This window comes from Musca domestica, unplaced genomic scaffold (assembly GCF_030504385.1).
Source record: "Musca domestica strain aabys unplaced genomic scaffold, Musca_domestica.polishedcontigs.V.1.1 5, whole genome shotgun sequence".
In the NCBI taxonomy this organism is placed as follows: domain Eukaryota; kingdom Metazoa; phylum Arthropoda; class Insecta; order Diptera; family Muscidae; genus Musca; species Musca domestica.
Window position 1 is genome coordinate 20,484,182 of NW_026712346.1, and position 24,763 is coordinate 20,508,944.

Consider the following 24,763-nt stretch of genomic DNA (forward strand, 5'->3'; position numbering starts at 1 on the left):
AAATTTGGAATATGTAACGGGATTTTGATTAGAAAATAAATTAGTCAAATTATATTAAAATCAGTTCAGATTTGGATATAGCTCCCATATATATTTTCCGCCGATTTCACATATTTGATGCACAAAACACGATACGTATTTCCGATTCCAACGAAATTCGGCATGAGTGGCTAAATTAGGTACAAAAATAAATTTGACAAATTATATTCAAATACGCTCAGATGTGATTATAGCTCCCATATATATACTCAGCCGATTTCACATATTTGATGCACCCAAAGCGAGAGGGACAAAATCTGGCACCAGCAAAAATTGCCAAATTATATTGAAATCAGTAGAGGTTTGGATATAGCTAACATATATATTTCGGCCGATTTCATACATGTTATGCACCAAACATGATATATATGACCGATTCCAATGAAATTCAGAATGTGTGGCGGAATTTGGTTATAATAATAAATGTGATAAATTAATTGGAAATAAGTTAAGATTTGGATATAGCTCCCATATATATATATATATATATATATATATTCTCGGCCGATTTCACATATTTGACGCACCAATTTCAATGAAATATGAAAGGTGTGGCGGAGTTTGGTGTAAAAGTAATTTTTTTTAAAATTATATTTAAATCGGATCAGATTGGGATATGATTTAATGAGAACCATTGACCCACAACGCCTTAGGCTAACACTAAAAAACAACACAACAATTTATTTGAAATATGCTTATTACGGCGAAGTATGTTGCTATCTCGAATTCACTAATTGCAATAGAAATGCCACTCTACTTAAAAAAATTGCAGTTTCCTGCACGCTTGGTATTTGCTATGAAATAAATAAATCCAAGGGACAAACCCTTCATGTGTTGTTTTTTAGTGTTAGCCTAAGGCGTTGTGGGTCAATGGTTCTCATTAAATCATATCCCAATCTGATCCGATTTAAATATAATTTTAAAAAAAATTACTTTTACACCAAACTCCGCCACACCTTTCATATTTCATTGAAATTGGTGCGTCAAATATGTGAAATCGGCCGAGAATATATATATATATATATATATATGGGAGCTATATCCAAATCTTAACTTATTTCCAATTAATTTATCACATTTATTATTATAACCAAATTCCGCCACACATTCTGAATTTCATTGGAATCGGTCATATATATCATGTTTGGTGCATAACATGTATGAAATCGGCCGAAATATATATGTTAGCTATATCCAAACCTCTACTGATTTCAATATAATTTGGCAATTTTTGCTGGTGCCAGATTTTGTCCCTCTCGCTTTGGGTGCATCAAATATGTGAAATCGGCTGAGTATATATGGGAGCTATAATCACATCTGAGCGTATTTGAATATAATTTGTCAAATTTATTTTTGTACCTAATTTAGCCACTCATGCCGAATTTCGTTGGAATCGGAAATACGTATCGTGTTTTGTGCATCAAATATGTGAAATCGGCGGAAAATATATATGGGAGCTATATCCAAATCTGAACTGATTTTAATATAATTTGACTAATTTATTTTCTAATCAAAATCCCGTTACATATTCCAAATTTCTTTGGAATACATGTCGTGTATGGTGCATAAAATATATGAAATCGGTCGAAAATATATATGAGAGCTATATCCAAATCTGAACCGATTTTAATATAATTTGACAAATGTATATTTGTTTTAATTTTCATTGAAATTAGAGATACATAGCGTGTTTGGTGCATCAAATACATGAAATCGGTCGAAAATATATATGGGAGCTATATCCAAATCTGAACCGATTTCAATTTAATTTGACAAATTCATTTTGGCTCCCAATTCCGTTACTTATTTTAAATTTCATTACAAGTGGAAATACATGTCGTGTTTGGTCCACCAAATACATGAAATCGGCCGAAAATGTATATGGGAGCTATATCCAAATCTGAACCGATTTCAATATAATTTGGGAAATCAATTTTTTAGATAAAATCTATCACACGTTTCAAATTTCATTGAAATTGGGGATACATAGCGTGTTTGGTGCATCAAATGCTTGAAATCGGCCGAAAATATATATGGGAGCTATATCCAAATCTGAACCGATTTCAATATAATTTGACAAATTTATTTTCGGATTAAATCCCGTCACACATTCCAAATTTCATTGGAATCGAACATTCATATTGTGTTTGAGGCATCAAATGAACGAAATCGGTCGAAAATATATATGGGAGCTATATCCAAATCTGAACCGATTACAATATAATTTGGCAAACTTATTTTTGTTCCAAATTCCGTTACGTATTCCAAATTTGGAGGCTGTATCTTCAACCAATCAATAGATATGTGCATATAAAATCTAAATTTTTGGGAGGTACCTCCGATTCTGGTGCTATATCTCCAGTTCCAAGTGGAAATTCAAAAATGTATATAGCCTATGTTACTTTCAGGCGATGTTGCAGTATATATGGAAATTTTGCAGGAAAATCTATTCAGCGGTTTTCGAGTCCATAAATTACAAACAAACAAACATACAAACATTTTCCTCTTTTATATATATATATGTATGTATATATATATATATATATATATATATATATATATATATATATATATATATATATATATATATATATATATATATATATATATATATAAGGCCCCCCAGCCCAAGAAAAATGTATTTAAAAGTCCATTGCTGGTAATAGAAATCAACATTGAATAAAACAATGCAGTATCGTTATATATCATTAACAAACAAATCGTTAACTTCCATTTGTCGCTGCAAAGTTTTCAAACATGCGGCGAAATCCATCGCTGAAAACAGATAGATTTATATAGAAATAAAACCACGCGTTGTTTAACAAATGCAAATTTACTATTGTATTAAATTCAAGCTTTCTTATTCTATAGAGGTGCTTTTAAATTAAGGAAATACAATTTTCTTAGATTATTATACATTTAAATGTTGAAGTAATTTATTAAGGCTTTGTAAATATTTTTTATGTTTTGCAATTTTTTTTCAAGGTAGTTTTTCGTTCAAATAATTTTGGTGTTTGTGAGTCGGTGTGTGTTGAGTTGAATACTGGGGTATTGGTTTTGCTTGTGGAGGTAGTATATTTTCCCCATGGCGATGTCCAGTCTTTCTGTGATGTACATGAGAGTTTGATTGGTCGCTTCTCTAATATAATTGTCCTTGGTGATTTTAACTGTAATTTATTTGTGTCTTCGAACTCTGTTTTGATGAGAGGATTATGCAGATCATTGGGGCTAACTATTGTGCATAACATGAAACCTACCCATTATGATTTGGCCCATAACTCTACCTCGTTAATTGATTTTTGCCTTATTAGTGATAATTTGTCGTTGGGTTTCTCGTCCTGGTATATCACACCTTGCCTTTGTTTTTGGTTTGCTTAACCTGACTGTATTTTTAGATTGTCTTTCGTTCCTGTTTCTGTTCGTAAGGTCAACCCCAGGAATGATGCATGGTTGGAATCTGATGTGGTGAAATCGGCACGGATGTTTAGAGATCTTGTGTACTTTAAATGGCGCAAGCGACCTACGGAGGGTAAGAGTATAATATATTGTATGTATAGGAATCGTTGTAAGGCTGTGATGAGGAATGAGAGGCGTAAATACTATAATGATTTGTTTAAATAATAATAATCAATTTCGTATAAATAATAATCAGCTGTGGAAATCTCTAAAGTCGTTTGGTGTTTTGGGTAGTGGTAATGATGCTCCGCCAATTGATGTCAATGGTGCTAATCATTATTTTTGCAGTGGGAATCTTGGTTTTGCGAGTGAGCGTGGTCAGTCTCTTCATAGTGGGGGTTATGCGGGAGATGATGGTTTTCGGTTTTATTGCATATTTTATTCTGATGTTGTAAGGTCATTGAACAAAGTTGAGTAGGGAGATGTGGGGTTATGTTTCCATAAAGCTCCTGTCATTTCCTGCATTTTGTTAATTCGATTTTTATGACGTCTACTTTTCCGCGGGCGTGGAAGGTTGCACGAGTAGTGCCTGTGCCGAAAACTGGTGAATCATTTGATTTGTCAAATCTGCGTCCCATTATCATTCTACCTGCTATGTCAAAAGTCGTTGAACATATTATTAAAGAAGCGATTGTTGACTTCCTTGATGAGTCTATTAGGTAGGCTATTGAGTAGTTCTCAGTTTGGTTTTCGGCGACGATGTAGTACGACTTGTCGGGTTATTATTGGGCCTTGAATTGTCAAAAGGCTTGTGATTCGATCAACCTTTTCTCTTTTAGTTGACGAGTTGAGGTTTAAGTTTGGTTTTTCATCTTCTGCAGATGATATTTTTTGATAAAATTAAATGTCTTGGTATTATAATTGATCGGAAGTTGGACTTTAAGAGACACATTGATACCTTGCTTTGTTGCATAAGATTTCAGCTGCGGAGGCTGTATTGTCTTGACGCGTATAAGGCTTTTCATGTTAGGAAGAGAGTGGCTGTATCCTTGCTGTTGTCGCAGGTAAATTATTGTCTGGAGGTAGTCTCCGGCACTACTTCTTCTCAAATGCAACGTATCCGTAGGACAGTAAATTCAATTGTTCGTTACGTGAATGGCTTGCGTCGCGGTGATCATGTTTCTTGTTTTGTTAATGTCTCCTGGGATTGCCATTTAGCAGCTACGTTGATCTTCGTATTCTTCAATTTCATTACAGTGTTATGTGCAATTTTGACTCACCTCTTCGTGACGACTTTGTGTTTTGTAGATCATCTCGAAATTCTCAATTGTTGTGTCCAAGGTTTTCGTCCTCCATTGGTGAGAGATCCTTTGTTGTTAGGGCGGTGAGATTGTGGAACCCGCTTCCTTTAGCCTTACGTACTTTTGCCTATACCAATTATCTGTTTAGGTTTAAAGTAATTGAGTGCCTTCGCCTAAATATGTAGGCTATGTTTTTGTAGTGGTTGCGTCGGTTTATTATGGGTTTTTATACCCTCCACCATAGTATGGAGGGTATATTAAGTTTGTCATTCCGTTTTGTAACATCTCGAAATATACATTTTAGACCCCACAAAGTATATATATTCCTGATCAGCATAAAATTCTATGTCAATTTATTAATGTCCGTCCGTCTGTGGAAATCACTCTTCGTATAGCCCCCATATAACGGTACCTCCCGATATTCGGTATTTTGATGATCATTATTTACCGGAATTGTTTCAAATTTGCTATTTGAAGTTTGTAATAGATACTACAGATACTAATTAAAATCGATTGGTAGCAGAGTCCTACCTTGATTTCATTGTACCATGTCTCAGGGTGATTTTTCCTTTAAATCGTTACCGTAGCTACAATGGCTATTTAGGGCGGTGGCAGTAGTGGTTTGCACGCAACAATAGAAATGCCACTCTACTTAAAAAAATTGCAGTTTCCTGCACGCTTGGTATTTGCTATGAAATAAATAAATCCAAGGGACAAACCCTTCGTGTATTCATGTCATGTTACTGCTTTTGTAATGATTTTGTTTATTAACGCATTAAAATAGTGCAATATTTTTTTTAATTTTTAAATTTGTTTTTCTTTATCCAACATATATTCGTAAATAAAATTTGGAATGCATATAAAAAAAGGGGTAGCGAAGCGCACCGGGTTCAGCTAGTATATATATATATATATATATATATATATATATATATATATATATATATATATATATATATATATATATATATATATATATATATATATATATATATTCATAATCATCATAAAGTTCTAAGTCGATTTAACGATGTCCGTCTGTCTGTTGAAATCACGATACAGCCCACATTATTTGACGTAGAGCCCCAAAATTTAGCAAACTAGTGATCCCGTTTATACAAAACTATACCCTTATCCCATGGGTGTAGCAGATTTTGTTAACAATGAAGTAAAAGAACTTCTGCATAACGGCATAATACAGCCTTCCAGATCACCCTACAATAATCCCGTTTGGGTTGTTGATAAAAAGGGCAAGGATGAATACGGTAATTGCAAAAAACGATTAGTTATAGACTTCAGGAAACTGAACAGCATTACGATCGATGACAAATACCCAATACCCCAAATACCCGTCATTCTCTCAAATCTTGGCAAAGCAAGATTTTTTACGACACTTGGCCTTAAATCAGGTTTCCATCAAATAACACTATCTGAACAAGATCGTGAAAAAACTGCATTCTCAGTTGGAAATGGAAAATATGAATTTTGCCGTCTTCCTTTTGGTCTGAAGAATGCCCCCAGCATTTTCCAAAGGGCCATCGACGATGTCCTGAGAGAGCAAATTGGAAAGTCATGCTATGTTTACGTCGACGACGTCATTATTTTCTCTGAAACCAAAGAAGACCATGTGAAACATATTGAGTGGGTACTGGAGAGATTATACGGGGCCAATATGAGAATTTCTCGGGAAAATTCACATTTCTTTCGGGAAAGTGTCGAATACCTCGGGTTTTTTGTGTCCAGAAATGGCATCAGAACGAGCCCGGAAAAAGTAAAGGCCATCCTTAATTATGAAACACCTTCTACACTCTTCAACGTAAGGTCGTTTCTAGGATTGGCAAGTTATTACAGATGCTTTATTAAAGATTTCGCATCTATCGCCAAGCCGCTAACAGATATTCTAAAGGGCGAAAACGGCAAGATTAGTGCTTCTCAATCAAAAAGGGTGAAAATAAATTTTAATGAAGAGCAAATGCAGACCTTTGGAAAATTAAAGGAAATCCTTGCTTCTGAAGAAGTTATGCTTCTTTATCCTGACTTCAAAAAACCTTTTGATCTTACAACAGACGCCTCTTCATTGGGTCTGGGAGCAGTTCTCTCATAAGGGGGGAGGCCAATCACCATGATTTCCAGAACCCTTAAAGATAAAGAGCAAAACTATGCCACTAATGAGCGAGAGCTCTTAGCTATTGTTTGGGCTCTTCAAAAATTGAGGAACTTTTTATATGGAGTAAGATATTTAAATATTTACACAGACCACCAACCACTTACATTTTCAGTCTCTGATAGAAACCCGAATGCTAAGATAAAACGGTGGGCAGCATTTGTTGACGAGCATAATGCCAAAATTATTTATAAACCTGGAAAGGAGAATTATGTGGCGGACGCCCTTTCACGACAGAACATCCATACTCTGAATGTAGAATCTATGCGCACCGAGAAACATTTCGAGCCTCAATCTTTGGAAGAGGATAATCACTCAGATCTCGCAACGGTACACAGCGAAATATCTTTGACCTATACCATTGAGTCTACAGAAAAACCGGTAAATTGCTTTAGGAACCAAATTGTCCTCCGGGAGGCAAATTTCCTACTTAAAAGAAATTTTATTGTCTTTACTGAGAAGACTCGACATATGATTGACTTCACAACTTTTGCCAACTTTAGCCTGTATTCAGCATGAATTGGTTAGATACTTTCCCGCTACTAAATTTTTTAGTAGTCAATTAATTTGATGGTAAGGGGTCTGATAAGCAACATCATCAAAGTCCTAAAATTTGTTTAAAAGAGTTGTTAATTATAATCGGATTATACAAATTTTGAATTATCTTTTGTTGTCCTTGTGGACCTCCCTCTAATAAGAACCGTAGTTCCTAGATCGGATTCTATTGTTTCTTCAGAGTATAACGGGGTCAATTTTTTTCCTAGCCTTTTGTTGTTTTTCACTAGTACGGACTCACCAACTTCAAATGTTCTATTTTGCCTGGAGGCATTGTTTCTATTTAGTACGGTCTGTTGAGCTTTTGAAATTTTTTCTTTAATTTCCCCCCTTAATTCGGATGAGGAGAATTGGAAAATATCTATCGGTCGTTTGTTGGTTATTGAGTGAATAGTCCGATTATATTTTATGGTTGCTAGTAAAATAAGTCAACTGTGCTTTCCATTTTCTTTTCTAATTTGAGGCATCTAGCTATTTCAGAAAGTGTGCTATGAAAGCGCTCGACTTGTCCATTTGATGTGCTATAAAGGGGAGCAGCGTTTTCCACTTTAACATTAAATTGATCCCGTAACAGGGACATAATAGTCTCAGATTTTAGTGAAGGTTCGTTGTCATAGTGTTGTACTTTTATAGTTTGAAATAAAAGCCAATGTTTGTTAATACTAAAGGTGTAAAGATTTATTGGATGATGAGCGTTCACAGCTACTAATTTAAAAAGAATGAAGAAGTTACGATGTAGTGAGTCAGACTCGAGTGACAGACAAAACAAGACTGAGCAAGCTAAAATGGCGGTAGCACGGCGTCCTATTATATGGGCGTTGCCGTATAGGATGTTGCAACATGAGATGCCATATTGTTAATGTGGGTTGCCCCAACATTTCCCTCCTTAAGATGAGAAGGTGATCTTGAAATAGGTTCGACTGGTTGTCTGCGACTTGTTATTCTTTGAGGTGTCCAGTTTGGTGAACCTGTTGGAGTTGCAAAATGTTCTTGATGGTTAGGCAAAGCGATTTCGAATTCTTCAAGTAGTACGTCCAATGGTAGTTTTTGTCGTTCTTGACTGCTTGACTCTACCGATTCTCTATGTCGAAGTTGATCAGTATGAGCTCGTACTAGAATTTTCCTGTCCCCAACGTCGATTAGAGTGTTGTAAATGAATTTCCCTTTACGCTCGACTATTTCGCCTGTTGTCCAGTAACTTTTGTTTCCTTTGAAGTTTCTGGCATAGACCAATTCTGCGTTGCTAAACTCTCTGTTTTTGGTACCGTGTTTGGTATTGTACTGCTGTTCCATTTTGTGATTGACGTTATACTCAGGCGATTGTTGCTTCCTTAGAACGTCGAAGACCGTTCTCATTTTTCTTCCGATGAAGGATTCTGCTGGAGACTTACCTTCTGGTGCATTTGGATTTGGTGTGGATCTGTAGACTTCTAGGAAGGTTTGGAGAGATTCCGTAGGCGTTTCTTCCCCTTCTAGTTTTTTTAATGCACGTTTAAGTGTATCAACGAAACGCTCGGCTTGTCCATTTGAACTTGGATGAAAACGAACAGTCCTTGTGTGTTTAATGCCTTTTTTGCTGCACCACTTCTCAAATTGTTCTGAACAGAACTGTGTTCCGTTGTCCGAGACCAATTGTTCAGGATTTCCGAAGAGTGCACAATATTCGTTTAACATTTTTAATGTTGCATATGTGGTTGTCGTTGTTGTCTCGTATATAACAGGGTATTTTGAATACGAGTCGATGATAAGAAGATAATATTTACCTTTTTCTGGACCAGCATAGTCTATATGTATCCTTTCAAGAGAGTGTGAAGTTAATGGCCATGGGCAAAGATTTGTTTTTACTGGACTTTTTGCCGCATGTTGACAATTTTTGCATTTCCGAACAAAGTCTTCAATTTGTTTGTCGATGTTTGGCCAATAAACATAACTTCTGGCGATGGCTTTGCTGCGTTCTGCTGATAAGTGTCCTCTGTGAAGTTGTTGTAAGATTTGTCTCTGATATGATTTAGGAATTACTATACGATTATTGAAGAGAATACAACCATCGAAGGTTGAAAGATTTTCCTTGCGGTTGAAAAATTGAATAATTGATGGGTTAATATTTTTCTTGCTTTCTGGCCATTCTGTTTGAACGTATTTGAGGACCATTTGTAAATCCGTGTCTTTTGTTGTTGCATCGACGATCATTTTAAATGATACTGGGAGAACTGACATAGTTTCATTTATCTCGTTACGTATGTCTTCTTCGAATGATATTGAAGCCACTATAAAGTCATCTGCTGGTTTTTCGTGATTGTTGACTAATCTTGATAATACATCAGCGTGACCAAAGTCCTTTGTGTTTGTGTATTTAATTTCGAAGTTGTAAGCCAGTAATATAAGGGCCCATCGTTGTAAACGATTTGCTGTGTAAATTGGAACTCCCTTCTTTGAACCAAATATTGCGAGTAAGGGTTTGTGATCGGTGTGTAAAGTAAATTTGCGTCCGAATAACATTTTGTGAAACCGTTGAACGGCGAATATAAGGGCTAGGCCTTCTTTTTCTATTTGGCTGTAATTCTTTTCCGCTTGTGTGAGTGATCTGGAAATATGATGTATTGCCTTCATAGTGTTGTCTGGAAACATATGATAGATAACCGCGCCGATTCCGTGAGATGATGCATCGGCTGCTACATGTATAGGCAAGTTTGGATTGTAATGCGTTAAAAGAAGATCTGATGTCAAGATGTTCTTAAAGTCGTTTAATGATTTTTGACACTGTGACGTCCACTCGAACTTGGCGTCCTTTTTTAGTAGATCGTCAAGAGGTTTACGTAGTGTTCTCATGTTGTTTACAAATTTCCCGTAATGATTAATAGAGCCTAATAACGATCTTACTTCCGAGACGTTTTCTGGTGTTTTAAGATTTTGAACGGCTGCTATTTTGATTGGGTCAGGTTTGATTCCATCTTTGCTTATTATGTGTCCTAGATATTTGATTTGTTTTTGAAAGAATTGGCATTTTTCAATTTTCAGCTTGAATCCGTGATCTTGAATTCTTTGTAAAAGCTTGTTTAAATTTAATTTATGTTCCGGAATAGATGGACTTGATAACATGATGTCGTCTATATATGCTTTTGCTCCTTCTATGCCTGCGCATAGCTTATCCATGATCCTTTGAAATGCTCCCGGAGCTGATTTTATACCTGGGGTTAGACGGTTGAACTTATATAGACCTTTGTGTGTATTGATGGTGAGAAGCTCTTTACTTTCGTCGTCAACTTCGACTTGTAAGTATGCGTCTGAGAGATCTAAGTGACTAAAAATTACACAGTTGTGGCAATCAGACATGATTTCTTCCGGTGTTGGTAATGGATACTGATTAGGTTCTACTATTGAGTTTAGTCCTGTTGAATAGTCTGCACATATTCGAATTTTTCCATTACGTTTGCTGACCACTATCGGCGCTGCGTACCTCGATGAATCTACCGGTGTGATTATTCCTGCGTTTTCTAATCTGAGGAGTTCTGTTTCTATTTCCTTTCTTGCTGCGAAAGGAACTGGTCGTTTGGGAACGAATATTTCTTTTGTGTTTGGCAATAATTGTATGTTGACTTTTGTTTTGCACAGACCTGGGGTACTGTTATCAAAAACTGATTGATAATTCGTTTTCAATTCTGCTATTTCATCAACGAAGTTTATTTGATGACACCATGAGGTTATTGGTTTCTGCCATAGATTGAATGCTTGAATCCAATCGATTCCCATGATATTGAGTTTTTCTATATCTGTTATATAACATTTTAATGTTTTTGATGTTTTGTCGATTGTGACGTCACATTGAAATTCTGCTAGGAGCTTGATTGAGTTTGCGTTTGCGTCGCTAGCGTTGTCAAAAGTTTCGTAGGCTTCAGGCTTACCTATAGCTTTCCATGTGTTGATAGATACAATTGATATGTCTGATGCAGTATCAATTTGAAGTTTTACAGGATTGTTGTTGATTAGGACAGTTGTGTATTTCCTTAAGTCGCGGAAATTAATGTTGTGTGTTTTGAAAACTGCCTTAGTTTTGAATGATTTCCTTGAATTGCTGTATTTCTTGAATTCGTTCTGGTTGTTTTCAGACGATGATTTGAAATTCTTACCAGTTTTAGCGATGTTGCAAAAGTTATTTTTATGACCCACTTGATTGCATGTTGTGCATTTATGTTTCTGGAAAGGACAAAATTTGACGTAGTGAAGGTCTCCGCAATACCAACAGGGTGAATTGGGTGTTTTGTGCTTCTTAAAGTCTTTTGCGTGCTTGTTGAGTGAACAGACGATTTTTGATTGATGTTCAATGAGAATGTTGTCCGATTTGAGATCTAGAATTCGTTGTGTTTCGTCTACTAGTTGATCTAGGTTCATTGTAGTGTTTTCATCATCCAGTACCTTTAGTAAGCGAAGTCTTATGTCGTTGTCCTTTGCTGACTTGAGTCCTAAGACGAAAATGAGACATTTGAATTGGTCGATTTTCAGTTCTTTCATTTTGAATAGTTCGCATTGTAGGTTTACTCTGCTTGCGTATTCTCTGAAATCTTCGCTGTCGCCTTTTGCTAGCTGAAGGCATTTGTATCTTTGTGAGACTTGTGTTTCTGTTTTACCAAAGAGTTTCTTGAGTTTCTCTACTGTATCCTTTAGAGTCATGTCTTCAGGTTTTGCTGGTAATACGTAGTTGGCAAATCTTTCATGTACTTGGTTCGACATTTTTCTCCATAACAAGGCCACTTTGTCATGTTCTTCGAGTGAGCTTGCTTCTTTTTCGAAAACATGCACAAACCTGTTGTACCACGCTTGAAATATCAGACCGCTCTCTGGCTCGTATACGAATGCTGTCATTGACTGTGCTAGTGATTCCATTAGTGCTGCTTTGGAAGAATTTGATGTTTGTGGTGAGTGTGGTGAATTTGGTGCTCCTTGTGCTTGAAGAAGATCAGCCATATGCTTTAGCAGTTGCGTTTGTTGCGACATTGCTTTTTGTTGCTCTGTTAACAATTGTAGAATTATGTCTTGAGACATTTTTGCGGATTGTTGTGTGTGCAATTATTGATCAATTTCCACTATCCTCGTCGCCACTTTTGTTGTACTTTTATAGTTTGAAATAAAAGCCAATGTTTGTTAATACTAAAGGTGTAAAGATTTATTGGATGATGAGCGTTCACAGCTACTAATTTAAAAAGAATGAAGAAGTTACGATGTAGTGAGTCAGACTCGAGTGACAGACAAAACAAGACTGAGCAAGCTAAAATGGCGGTAGCACGGCGTCCTATTATATGGGCGTTGCCGTATAGGATGTTGCAACATGAGATGCCATATTGTTAATGTGGGTTGCCCCAACACATAGTAAACATTTTCCGTGTGTGGAAATAGATTCATTAGTTGTATAATCGGGCCTTTTAAATCTATTATTGTACGAGATGGATTAGAAAGATTATCGATGCATGTTAGAAAAAAATTTTTATCCGTTGAAAATACATCGATATGAAGCATTTCGCCTACGTAAGATGGTGTTGGGGTTACCCCAAGCTCATGTTTCATAGGGTGTCTGTCGTATTTAGCCCTCGAACAGATTTTACAATTTGCAGCAATTTCATTTTCCCACTTTGCCATTTTTGGAAAATAATAATCAGAAAGTATCTGCTTAAGATTTTCCTGAGCTGCCCTATGGGCACGGTTATGTTCGATAGCAATAATTTCCCTCTATTCATTTTTATCAAAAATGTCCTGGACAAAATTTTTGCAGTACCAAAATTTAGTAGCGGGAAAGTATCTAACCAATTCATGCTGAATACAGGCTAAAGTTGGCAGATCGCAATGTATTGCATTTACGACATTTGGATTGATCACTGATTTTACTTCGTTTAGCAATGTTTTCCTGCTTGTGAAGTCAATCATATGTCGAGTCTTCTTTCCGAAACCTGGGTATTCCCTGCCTTACCCCCTGGTAAACATTACCATCGTTCTCCACTAATAAACAAAAGTTGTTTTTATAAAAACAACAATAAAGGGATAAAGCCTGACCATTTTGCAACAACAAAATACTACGGTATCCCGAACAAACAAGCCACACTGTTCTATTTATTTTTTATTTATTTATATTCAATTAACACAGTTACCTAGCCCCTGGGGCCATGGACGGTTCCAAAAACTTGTATACATAACTACTCTAAAATTATTTATAATATTTTTAATCTTAAAGATAATTAAAAATAAAAATTTAAGACGAATTAACAAAAATAAACAAGTAAAAAAACATTAAGCTCGGCCGGCCCAAACTTTTAATACCCTCCACCTTAGGGTAAAGAAAACATTAGAAGAAATGTGGCAAAAACCTTAAAAATGCCGAATATCGAGAGGTACCGTTATATGGGGGCTATACCAAATCGTGGATCTACACATGCAATGTTTCGCCAAAGAAGCTAGAACCCATCATGACCTACAAATACCACATTTCAGACAAATCCGTGAAAAATGTGGCAAAAATCATCAAATTACCGAATATCGGGAGGTACCGTTATATGGGGGCTATACCAAAACGTGGACCTATAATTACAATGACTCGCCACACGAACTGGTACCCATTATGATCTACAACTACCAAGTTTTAGATATTCCGTGAAGAAATGTGTCAAAAATCATCAAATTACCGAATATCGGGAGGTACCGTTATATGGGGGCTATACCAAAACGTGGACCTTTAATTACAATGACTCGCCACACGAATTGGTACCCATTATGATCTACAACTACCAAGTTTTAGATATTCCGTGAAGAAATGTGTCAAAAATCATCAAAATACCGAATATTGGGAGGTACCGTTATATGGGGACTATACCAAAACGTGGACCTACACATGCAATGTTTCGCCACTGGAGCTTGAAATCATTATGTCCAACAAATACCAATTTTTAGATAAATCCGTGAAAAAATGTGGCAAAAATAGTCAAAATACCGAATATCGGGAGGTACCTTTATATGGGGGCTACACCAAAACGTGGACCTACACATGCAATGTTTTGCCACACGCACAATGTGGCATAAATAATCAAAATACCCAACATCGGGAGGTACCGTTATATGGGGACTATACCAGAACGTGGACCGATATATCTTATTTTCAATACCAACCATCCTAGACACAATAAAAATTGCTCTGTTAAATTTTGGCGCTCTACGTCAAATAATGTGGGCTGTATCGTGATTTCAACAGACAGACGGACATCGTTAAATCGACTTAGAATTTTATGATGATTATGGATATATATACTTTATGGGGTCTACGACGAATATTTAAGGATGATACAAACGGAATGACAAAGTTAATATACCCTCCTTTCCAAGATGGAGGGTATAAAAATAACAATTGATAAAATTATAAGATGAATCAGCTATGCAAGTGAAATACAAAAACAAACAAGAAAATCATGAAAATTTTTAAACAATATGTTGGTTGAAGTGAGCATATAATTTACGATTATAACATTTTAAGGAAGAATTAAATGTCTTAAGACTTGGCGGCAGATTGTTGAAAATACGAGCAATTCTAACATAGAAGGATTTTTCCAACAGAGGAGTCAAGCGTGGTATAAGGATTTGCGGGTTCCTTACAGATCTAGAAAACTTTAAGAGATCCAAAAGAGAAGAATGTGTCTGCAATTTAAAATGTTTGTAGAAGAACAACATTGACCTTAAACACACAAAACAATCAAATGAACAACCTAGAAACTCTTTCACAGAAGGAGATATATGATCACGACGTTTAACACAAAAAACATATCGCATAACTCTATGAAAAAAAGTTTCAACTTACGAAAAACAAAACCACAACTACCCCCAAAAATCTCAATACAATATAAAAAGTGAGGCATAATCAGGGCATGGACCAACTGAATTATAATTTTCTTTGGCAAAACTATATCCAAACAGTACAACTTTTTTAAAACAGAATTTACCTTGGACACTAAAGAATTCACATGCACATCAAATACCAAACCAGAATCAAGAAACAAACCAAGACATTTCATCGAGCTTACAACATTTATAGGCGTCCTATAAATGGAAACATTTATTGAATCCTCTTGCATGTTCCCAAAAAACATTATTTTAGATTTTTGAGTATTAATTGAGAGGCCGTGATGACTGCAACACATCCATAAACACATATTCTCCTTTAAACAAAATTTGAATGTCATCAGCAAATGCAATGGCATACAATTCCTACCATTAATACAACTCAGCAAATCATTAACATACATGACAAACAATAGAGGGCCAAGAACAGATCCTTGTGGGATACCACTACTCACAGGAAGAAGACTGGAAACAAAATTTTTACAACAGACATATTGTTTTCTCGCGAACGGGTATGAAAACAATAACTTACAAGCCGACGACGAGAAATTGAAGAAACGATGTAGCTTACTGATTAAATTGACATGATTTATCCTGTCAAATGCCTTTTCCAAATCAAGTGATAATAAGACACAACAATCACCAGCACTGACACAATTTCGAATATTATCAGTCAATCCAACCAGAAGAGATGTTGTGCTAAGATTACTTCTGAATCCATATTGACTCGGGTGTAACAGCGAATGCTCATTTATATATTCAAACATTTGGATCTTTCAATATATACTCAACTATTTTAGAAAGAATTGGCATTATTGATATGGGTCTGTACTCATGAGAATCACCACCTTTATGGATAGGCACTATTTTAGCAACTTTCCAAACCTCAGGAAATGCAGACACTGTCAACATAATATTAACAACATGCAGCACAAAAGGATAAACAAAAGGGAACACAAGTTTAAGAAATTTAAGCCTGAAGCCATCACAGCCTACTGCATTTGATTTAATTTTATTAAAGGCACAAACAATTTCATTGTAATTAATGGACCGAAACGAAAAGCCATCATTAGTCGTCCTTGGAACACAAGAAATATCGAAGACATCCACATATTGATTAGAGACAAAACAAGAATTCAGCCTCTCAACATCCACATTATCAACTTAACTTTCCTCATCACACAATCCATTCTTATTTAATATTGATCACACTTCTTTTGTGGTTTTATTTACAAACAGCTGCTTATGAGCAATACACTTCAATTTCCTTATAATCTTCTTTGCACAATTCCTACAACGGCAAAAAATCATTCAATTATCTAAACTCCTATTTTGAAGATATGCCTTATATGCAGAGTCTCTAAGGGAAACATGATATCGGATGTCAGAAGATTTAAACCAGTCACTATTATCGCTCTTATAAAATCTTCTTCTAATTGGAACTACTGCATGCAAACTTTGAAGACCACAATTCAGAATATTGACCTGTGAATCAACATCCGTCAATGCAAACATCTCTTCAAAGTTGTATAAAACCAAAGCATCCGAAATAGCTGCTGGGTCAACAGAACTCTAGTCCGCATATTCATAATGCAGACGGCTACGACAATGAGGTACATTCAGAGACAAAAATATAAACGAGTGATCAGAAGTGCCAGGACAAGAGAATTGATTTGAACACGATAACGGACTCAAATGCGACACCAAAAAATAATCCAACAAAGAAGTTGAATTGTGCACAACGTCAATATGTGTTGGCATTGAATTATGCACCACAGACAAATTTAAACGATTACAAACATCTCGCACCAATACATTTCGGGTCGGATCAAACATATTATTATTTAAGTCCCCCATAATAATGGCATTGGAATACCTTACAACAAGGTCAGAAATTTCATCTTCCAATGCCATTATATCACCATGAGGCAAATAAACAACACCAATTAAAAAATAACTATTATTAACAACTACCTCACAAAAACATATTCAGCAACACCATAAGAACTTCCCCTACACACAAGTTTATGACACATGTCCTGCGCAACTTACATAACAACACCACTCCCTCTGTCTATCACTCCTATATGAAACGTAATCACGTATTTTTATGGCTTCGTATGAAATTGTAGGCTTCAACAAAGATTCTGCCTCACTTTTTAGCTTAAATCTTCGGATCTTATTGCTTCTCCAAAGCTTTCGGCAAAGGTACATTAATTTAGAGACTGCACGGTTATGGTGATCATTTAGGTACACTCTGCTTCTCACACCTACCAGTAATATCACTAAGCAATAGTGAATTTCGGCGCTTTTGGTAACTAGTCATAAGTTTGTCTTTTGTTTCAACACTGTGCTTGTGAACTTCACAAGGACAGATTTAACTTTTGAGATATAGCAACAGTGATTGACTTCTCCAGGTTGCACATCAACACCGCACAATGTATCTATTCTTATCACTGGTTCTCTTAACTGTTTTATCTCATCAGGCAAGCCACTAATAATTATATTTGATCTATTGAGGCGCCTTGTAAGGATATCACTCTCAACATCTGTTTCCACGTAGGACACTTAAACAAAAACATCATTGTCTTCCTATGCTTGTACAAAAAACTGTGTTGCTCTCTCGAAACATCGACACATTTAATGTGGAAAAACAATCCACAAATACCACATCCAATACTCAATCACACGGCAGCGGGTTCTACGACACCGGATTGACCCGAAACAACAACACTCCAGCAACGCCCAGCGGCTGCCAACCCAGTGCAGACATGTTTGTGTTTGTTTATTTTTCTGTATTGGGAGCAGCACATCCCGGAATGCTTGCTCCGGATTCTTTTGGTCCGTGCCGGGCTTGAAGAAAACCCCGGACCATGGTTCTGTACGGTTTGCCAAAACACCATCCACCATAGATCAGTCTCGGTGCGATGTAATGGATGCAGAGGAGGGGTACCTTTTAGGAACGGTTTAACCCGGTTGCGAGACTATAGCGATGCTTCGTGCTGTACCAACGTAGTCCCCAGTGACTCCACGACCTCGTCGTCAACTTCCGAGTCGTCGTCGGAGTATGGAACTCCCCCGCAGTCTCCAGAACAGCAACCTTTACCGCAGCACCTAACGTCACATGTTGCTGTTCCAATCTTGGACAATGCATCATTCTTGCAGTTCAATTGCAACGGACTCCGAGGTAAAATTGATGAGATAGTGGATTTTATGAATCGGAGGAATATTAAGATCGCAGCGGTGCAGGAAACCAAGCTCAATGAAAATTGTAGCTTACAACGTTGCAATGGTTACAACGAATTGAGGAAAGATCGCACCAGAAGTGGAGGTGGGGGATTAGCGTTCCTGTTACACCATTCTGTTCAATACAGACCTATCTCGCTTGAGCTAGTCTCTAGTGACCCATACATGGAGTGTATGGGGGTAGCTCTCAAGTGTGGTACTGCCGAGGTAGAGGTGCTTAATGTGTATATCCCGCCGGTTAATAGCTGTGTACCGCGTTACTTGCCTAATATAAGCCCACTTCTGGAAGGCAATAACCGCGTGGTACTAGGGGACTTCAATGTCCACCATGAGTTGTGGCATTCCGTCCTAGGTAATGACCAGAGGGGATCAGCGTTGGCAGAGCAGATTGACTGCTCCACATTTTGCACGGTAAACGAGGATGCCCCCACCCGAATAAGAGGAGAGTATCACAGTTCGCCAGATTTAACCATTGTGTCACCAGGTCTGATAAATGACGTGACTTGGCAACCCGTCATTTCTCTTGGCTCAGACCATCTCCCGATAATCGTCTCCATCAGCAGATCGCCCGATTTCATAACCTCTGAACGCCGCACTTTCCTTAACCATGGGAAAGCCCACTGGCCCGAGTTCAGAGAGTTCACCAACCTTCGCTTCAGAGAGCTGCCCAATCCTTCTGATGTTCGGGTAGCTGAAAGGATTTTCCGTGACATCATCAAAGCTGCAGCCGCTCGCTATATACCTGCTGGTCGAATACCCGAAGTAAGACCAAATTTTCCAGCAGAGGCAGCGGGATTAGCGAATGAGAGTGATGAGCTCCGACGTACCAACCCTACTGATCCCAGAGTCAGTGAACTGACAGTGGAAGTCAACCGGTTGGTACAGGATAGCATAGGCGGAAAAAGTGGCTAGACCATCTGAAGTGTTGCAACATTGGAACCGATTTGAGTAAACTGTGGGTAACGGTAAAGTCACTCTCGAACCCTGGTAGGACAGCAGTCACATTTAACGACGTAACTGTGACTGATCCGAAGAGGTGCGCTGGCTGTTTTAACCGAAAATTTGTCGAGCACCCCGAAAGTGATAGGGCGAGGCGAAGAGTACTACGTCGTATAAGAGCTCTTCCCGCCGAGGATGTACCTCCACAGTTTACAGTGGGTGATGTTGCGAATGTCATCCGAAACGCTAAGTCATCTAAAGCGTTGGGCCCGGACGGAATATCAATGGTAATGTTGAAGCAACTGGATACGTCGGGAGTTGAGTATTTAACCAAAGTCCTTAACTTGTCGTTAGCCACCCACATAGTTCCCGAAGCCTGGAAAATGGGCAGGGTGGTCCCACTACTGAAGCCTGGCAAGGATGCCAGCAAAAGCGAATCATACAGGCCAATTTCGCTTTTGTCGCCAGTAGCAAAGACTGGTGTAGTGGTGGCTCTCGACCTATCAAAGGCCTTTGATACGGTCAACCATGCCACGCTGTTCGAGGACGTTGAGAACACTATCCTCCGGCCAAGTTTGAAACGTTGGATAGTCAGCTATATGTGTGGACGCCAGTCGTACGTGGAATCCCGGAATAAGAAGTCCAAGCCTCGTAGAGTGAAACAGGGAGTTCCCCAAGGTGGGGTGATATCTCCGAAACTGTTTAACTTCTACCTTTCCAGAATTCCGCGCCCTCCAGACGGCATCGAGATCGTAACTTATGCGGATGATTGTACGATCATGGCGTCGGGTCCTGTAGTTGATGACATATGTGTCAGGTTGAATACCTATCTCGCGAAGCTTGCCGCCTTCTTCCACGCGAGGAATATGAAAATATCCGCCACTAAATCGACGACCACACTATTTACCACATGGACTGCGGAGATGAGAACACAGCTGAATGTGCAGGTCGAGGTGCATATAATTCCGACCACCAACTACCCCAAAATCCTTGGGGTCACATTCGATAGCATGTTCAAGTCTTCCGCGCAAGCCACAGCTATTTGCGATAAAATGAAAAGTAGGAACAAAGTCCTCAAGGCGCTAGCCGGCAGCACTTGGGGTGCGGATAAGGAAACCTTGTTGACCTTTTATAAAGCGATAGGTCGGTCTGTGGTTAGCTATGCGGCTCCAGTGTGGTCGATGAATACAAGTGCAACGCAGTGGAAAAGTATTCAGACCTGCCAGAATGCCGCCCTGAGAACTGCAACAGGGTGCCTCCTCATGACTCCTGTGGACCATTTACATGAGGAGACGAAGGTTCTTCCCTTACGTCAGCATAATCATATGCTTTCCTGCTTGGGTGTTATAGTGGGAGTCACCCTAACTTTTAACTCCTGAGGTGGTGGTAAATTTTACCCTCCCTTCACATTTTCTTGAAATTTTCTATTCTATTACAATGAATAAAAATTTTGTTTACATTAAAAAAAATGTTTTTTTTTACTTATTGTAATTTAGAATATACAAGCTTACTTTTAAAAAACAAATTATTATCAAATAAAATTTTTAACAAAGTTTTTTTCTCCCCCACCAGGAAGGACCTGCACGATCAAGAGAGAGAGAGAGGTCCAGCGATGTAAGAGAGAGCCCCTAGATCATGAAGTCTATCAAGCGGGTCTGAATAGCATTCATACTGATGCAGTCGCAGAGATAGTTAATAATTACAGTATGAATGCCATACTGGAAGTCCACCCCCCATCCATTGCAGCTGAAGAACGTCGGCTGCCTAGGCAAACCAGGGTGGTTTTGCCCAACTACGTTCAGGATGGTGCAGCCGTCTCAATTTGTATTGGGCACGAATTGATGGGGATGTGCGATGTGCCCAGCGTGCGATACAGGCCCGCACAACACGCTGCACTTGTTTAATTGTCCAGCCAAACCTACCCAACTCCGTCCAGAGGATCTATGGCTACAGCCCATAAAGGTAGCAGAATTCCTAAACCTGGACATTGAGGAAGAACCGGATTAGTCGGAAAAAACAACGGAACATGTAAAACTGCTATAACAACAACATCCAATACTGTTCTGGTTGCCCTTTACAACAACTGCACAGGTAGGGCATGTATATGTTCTTGTCGCAGCTGGCATGATCAAAGATACAGATACTTCAACAGTCAAAGACAACAAATACGGAGAGCATAAATTGCACCGCAAACGCAGAAACAAAGCACACACAGCAACGTCTCCAAATCAAAATGTAATTGTTTGTAAACAAAAGCCCACAAACTCTCTCTCAAAATTGGCAGAAGTCGGGAACACTTAGAGAAAAATTTTAATCAGCTGGAATTTCTACCTTACTTTTCATTGTACTGTGGGTGTGTCCCGGTGCTTTTTAATGTTGCCCGGGGAAGTCAAAAGTGTATTGTTAATTATGCTTATGTCCAACAATTTGGGTTTTTCGGGAGGTACCGTTGTAACGATACCGATACTATATGTATGTATATATATATATATATATATATATATATATATATATATATATATATATATATATATATATATATATATATATATATATATATATATATATATATATATATATATATATATGTATATATATTTATATATATATATATATATATATATATATATATATATACAAAATTGATTACAATTTATAGCTGACACTCTCACCTTTCCAAAATGCTACAATTTATGCTAATACCAGAGTCCAGAGATATTGGTATTTCTATCCGCATAACCCATTTCTAACTAGTTCATTAAAATTATGTTTTCAATAAAAAAAAGCTTTATTTCGAGTAGCCGTCGTTGGATTACAAAAGTGCCACTTTAAGAAAATTTTGGTTCGCATTAGCCGGTGTTGGACATACTCAGAGAAAATCTCAAGCCCCGACCGAAAGCGGCTATTTACCAAAAGTATCAAATTTAGAAAACTTTAGTTCGCGTTAGACGGTGTAGGACATACTCAGAGGAGAAAATCCAAAGCCCCGGCCGGTGGCCGGCTAGTTACAAATGGTATCAAATTTAGAAAACTTTGGTTCGCGTTAGCCGGTGTGGAACATACCCAGAAGAGAAAATCTCAAGCTCCGACCGAAGGCCGGCTATTTACAAAAACTGTCCAATTTGGAAAACTTTGGTTCGCGTTAGCCGGTGAGGGACATACTCAGAAGAGAAAATCTCAAGCCCCGACCGAAAGCGGCTATTTACCAAAAGTATCAAATTTAGAAAACTTTAGTTCGCGTTAGACGGTGTAGGACATACTCAGAGGAGAAAATCCAAAGCCCCGGCCGGTGGCCGGCTAGTTACAAATGGTATCAAATTTAGAAAACTTTGGTTCGCGTTAGCCGGTGTGGAACATACCCAGAAGAGAAAATCTCAAGCCCCGACCGAAGGCCGGCTATTTACAAAAAGTGTCAAATTTAGAAAACTTTTGTAATTCCAATGACGTCTACGCGAAATAAACCTTTTTTTACTGAAAACATAATTTTAATGAACTGGTTAGAATCGGGTTATGCGGATTGAAATACCCATATCTCTGGACCCTAAAAAGGTATTCGCACAAATTGTAGCATTTTGGAAAGGGAAGGGTGTCAGCTATAATTTAGCACCAAATTTGTTTACCCTCATAATGGGCCCAACTTTTTGGGGGTTTTATAAAAAATCCGAGTCCAAAAAACGATAATATAACTATAACTTCCGAACCTCGGCCACTTAATGTGACCACTTGTTGGATAGGTATTATCATAAGGATACTTATATTGTCTATATCGGGTAATTGGATCCAGGTCCAGGCCGGGTCTTGAACCCGGAAGTTCGGGTCAAATATCTGAGGTCCCCGGTCCGTCCCCCAAGATAAAAATAGTTTTCCGGAATCAGGGTAAAAATACCTACCTCTGGGAAAAATTTCGAAAAAATCGAAGAGTTTTTACTAAAGTAGAGTTGTTCCATGATACCCTATGTAATAATTTAAAGATATGTTTTTTACTTTTATTGTGGAGAACACTTTTGTAGTTCTCCGCTGTTGTGACACTTATTGGGCAAATGGCTTTTTCATTGCAATATACAAAAAACAAATGATATAAATTAAATTAATAATTGTACTTACTTTAAAACGATATTGTTTTTCAATTCCTTTTGCTTTTCTCCGTATGTATTCAATACCACCTTCTTGATACGTAAGTTTATGGGCATGTTGTTTCCCATTTATAACTCTTGCGCCGTCTGTCCGCCTCAGGGGTAATTTTTCTAAAGCACAATCTAACATCAAAAAACACATTATTGTATATAAGAAAAACTTAAGTCATATTAATTTTACCCAATATTAATGAAAGTTTGCCGCACAAACAGTAATATATATTTAATGGCGAATCGTCATTATATTCTTCTTGATCTTTTGAATCAGAACAAACTATACTTCGTGACACAACTTTTGGCATTTTAGATGTTTAAATTTATGATTGAGTATAAACAAAAAGTAAAGTAAGTATTTTTGAACAGCTGGTCAACGTCTCCAAGTTAGGCAAAACATTTGCGTCGGCGAAGCAAATGAAAAAATGAAGCAATATATCCAAACTACGTGAAGTTAGCAACTTTGCAAACTATAGATAACATCGAATTTTCCCAAATCTACAGGGTGACTCAGAAATTCGTAATTTCACATTTAAAACTTTTTTCAAGTGTGCGACAGAAAAAATGTCAACGTATAAAATCTATTTATTTTTGACAAAACATTTTAAAAATTTGGACATATCAATGTTCCCAATCGTTGATGCATCCACTGGTATTCTACACAACCAAAAATAAATGCAAAAAACCAAAAAAGTTTTATCAAAAAATAACCGTTGAAAGTAGTATTTATTCATATTGGTGTCCTTCAACAAGGAAAATAATACATCTACCACCAACTACCCCAAGGTACTAGGGGTCACATTCGACAGCCTCTTTAAGTCGTCCGCGCATACCACAGCTATCTGCGACAAGATTAGAAGTAGGAACAAGGTCCTCAAGTCTCTGGCCGGCAGTACTTGGGGAGCTGATAAGGAAACCTTGTTGACCTCTTACAACGCGATAGGACGGTCTGTGGTAAACTATGCGGCTCCGGTGTGGTCCGCTAACGTCAGTGCTACGCAGTGGAAAAATGTTCAGTCCTGCCAGAATGCCGCCCTTAGAACCGCAACAGGGTGCCTTCTCATGACACCTGTTGTTCAGGCAAACGGCTGAATTGCCTGGTAAAGCTTTGGAAGCATCTACCG

At 37.7% G+C, this 24,763-nt stretch overlaps 1 protein-coding gene across 1 annotated transcript in view; it reads right to left on the reverse strand.

Moving 5' to 3' along the window:
* LOC101901390 (STING ER exit protein) overlaps nucleotides 1-24,110 on the reverse strand; it is a 36,846-nt gene extending 12,736 nt beyond the window's left edge. The window contains exons 1-2 of the mRNA XM_059128192.1: nucleotides 23,827-24,110; nucleotides 23,617-23,768 (exon numbers count right to left, since the gene is read on the reverse strand). Of these exons, the coding sequence (XP_058984175.1) occupies nucleotides 23,617-23,768; nucleotides 23,827-23,947 (273 nt within the window). The 5' untranslated portion in view covers nucleotides 23,948-24,110. The remainder of the gene's footprint in view (nucleotides 1-23,616; nucleotides 23,769-23,826) is intronic.
* Nucleotides 24,111-24,763: the final 653 nt, after the last annotated feature.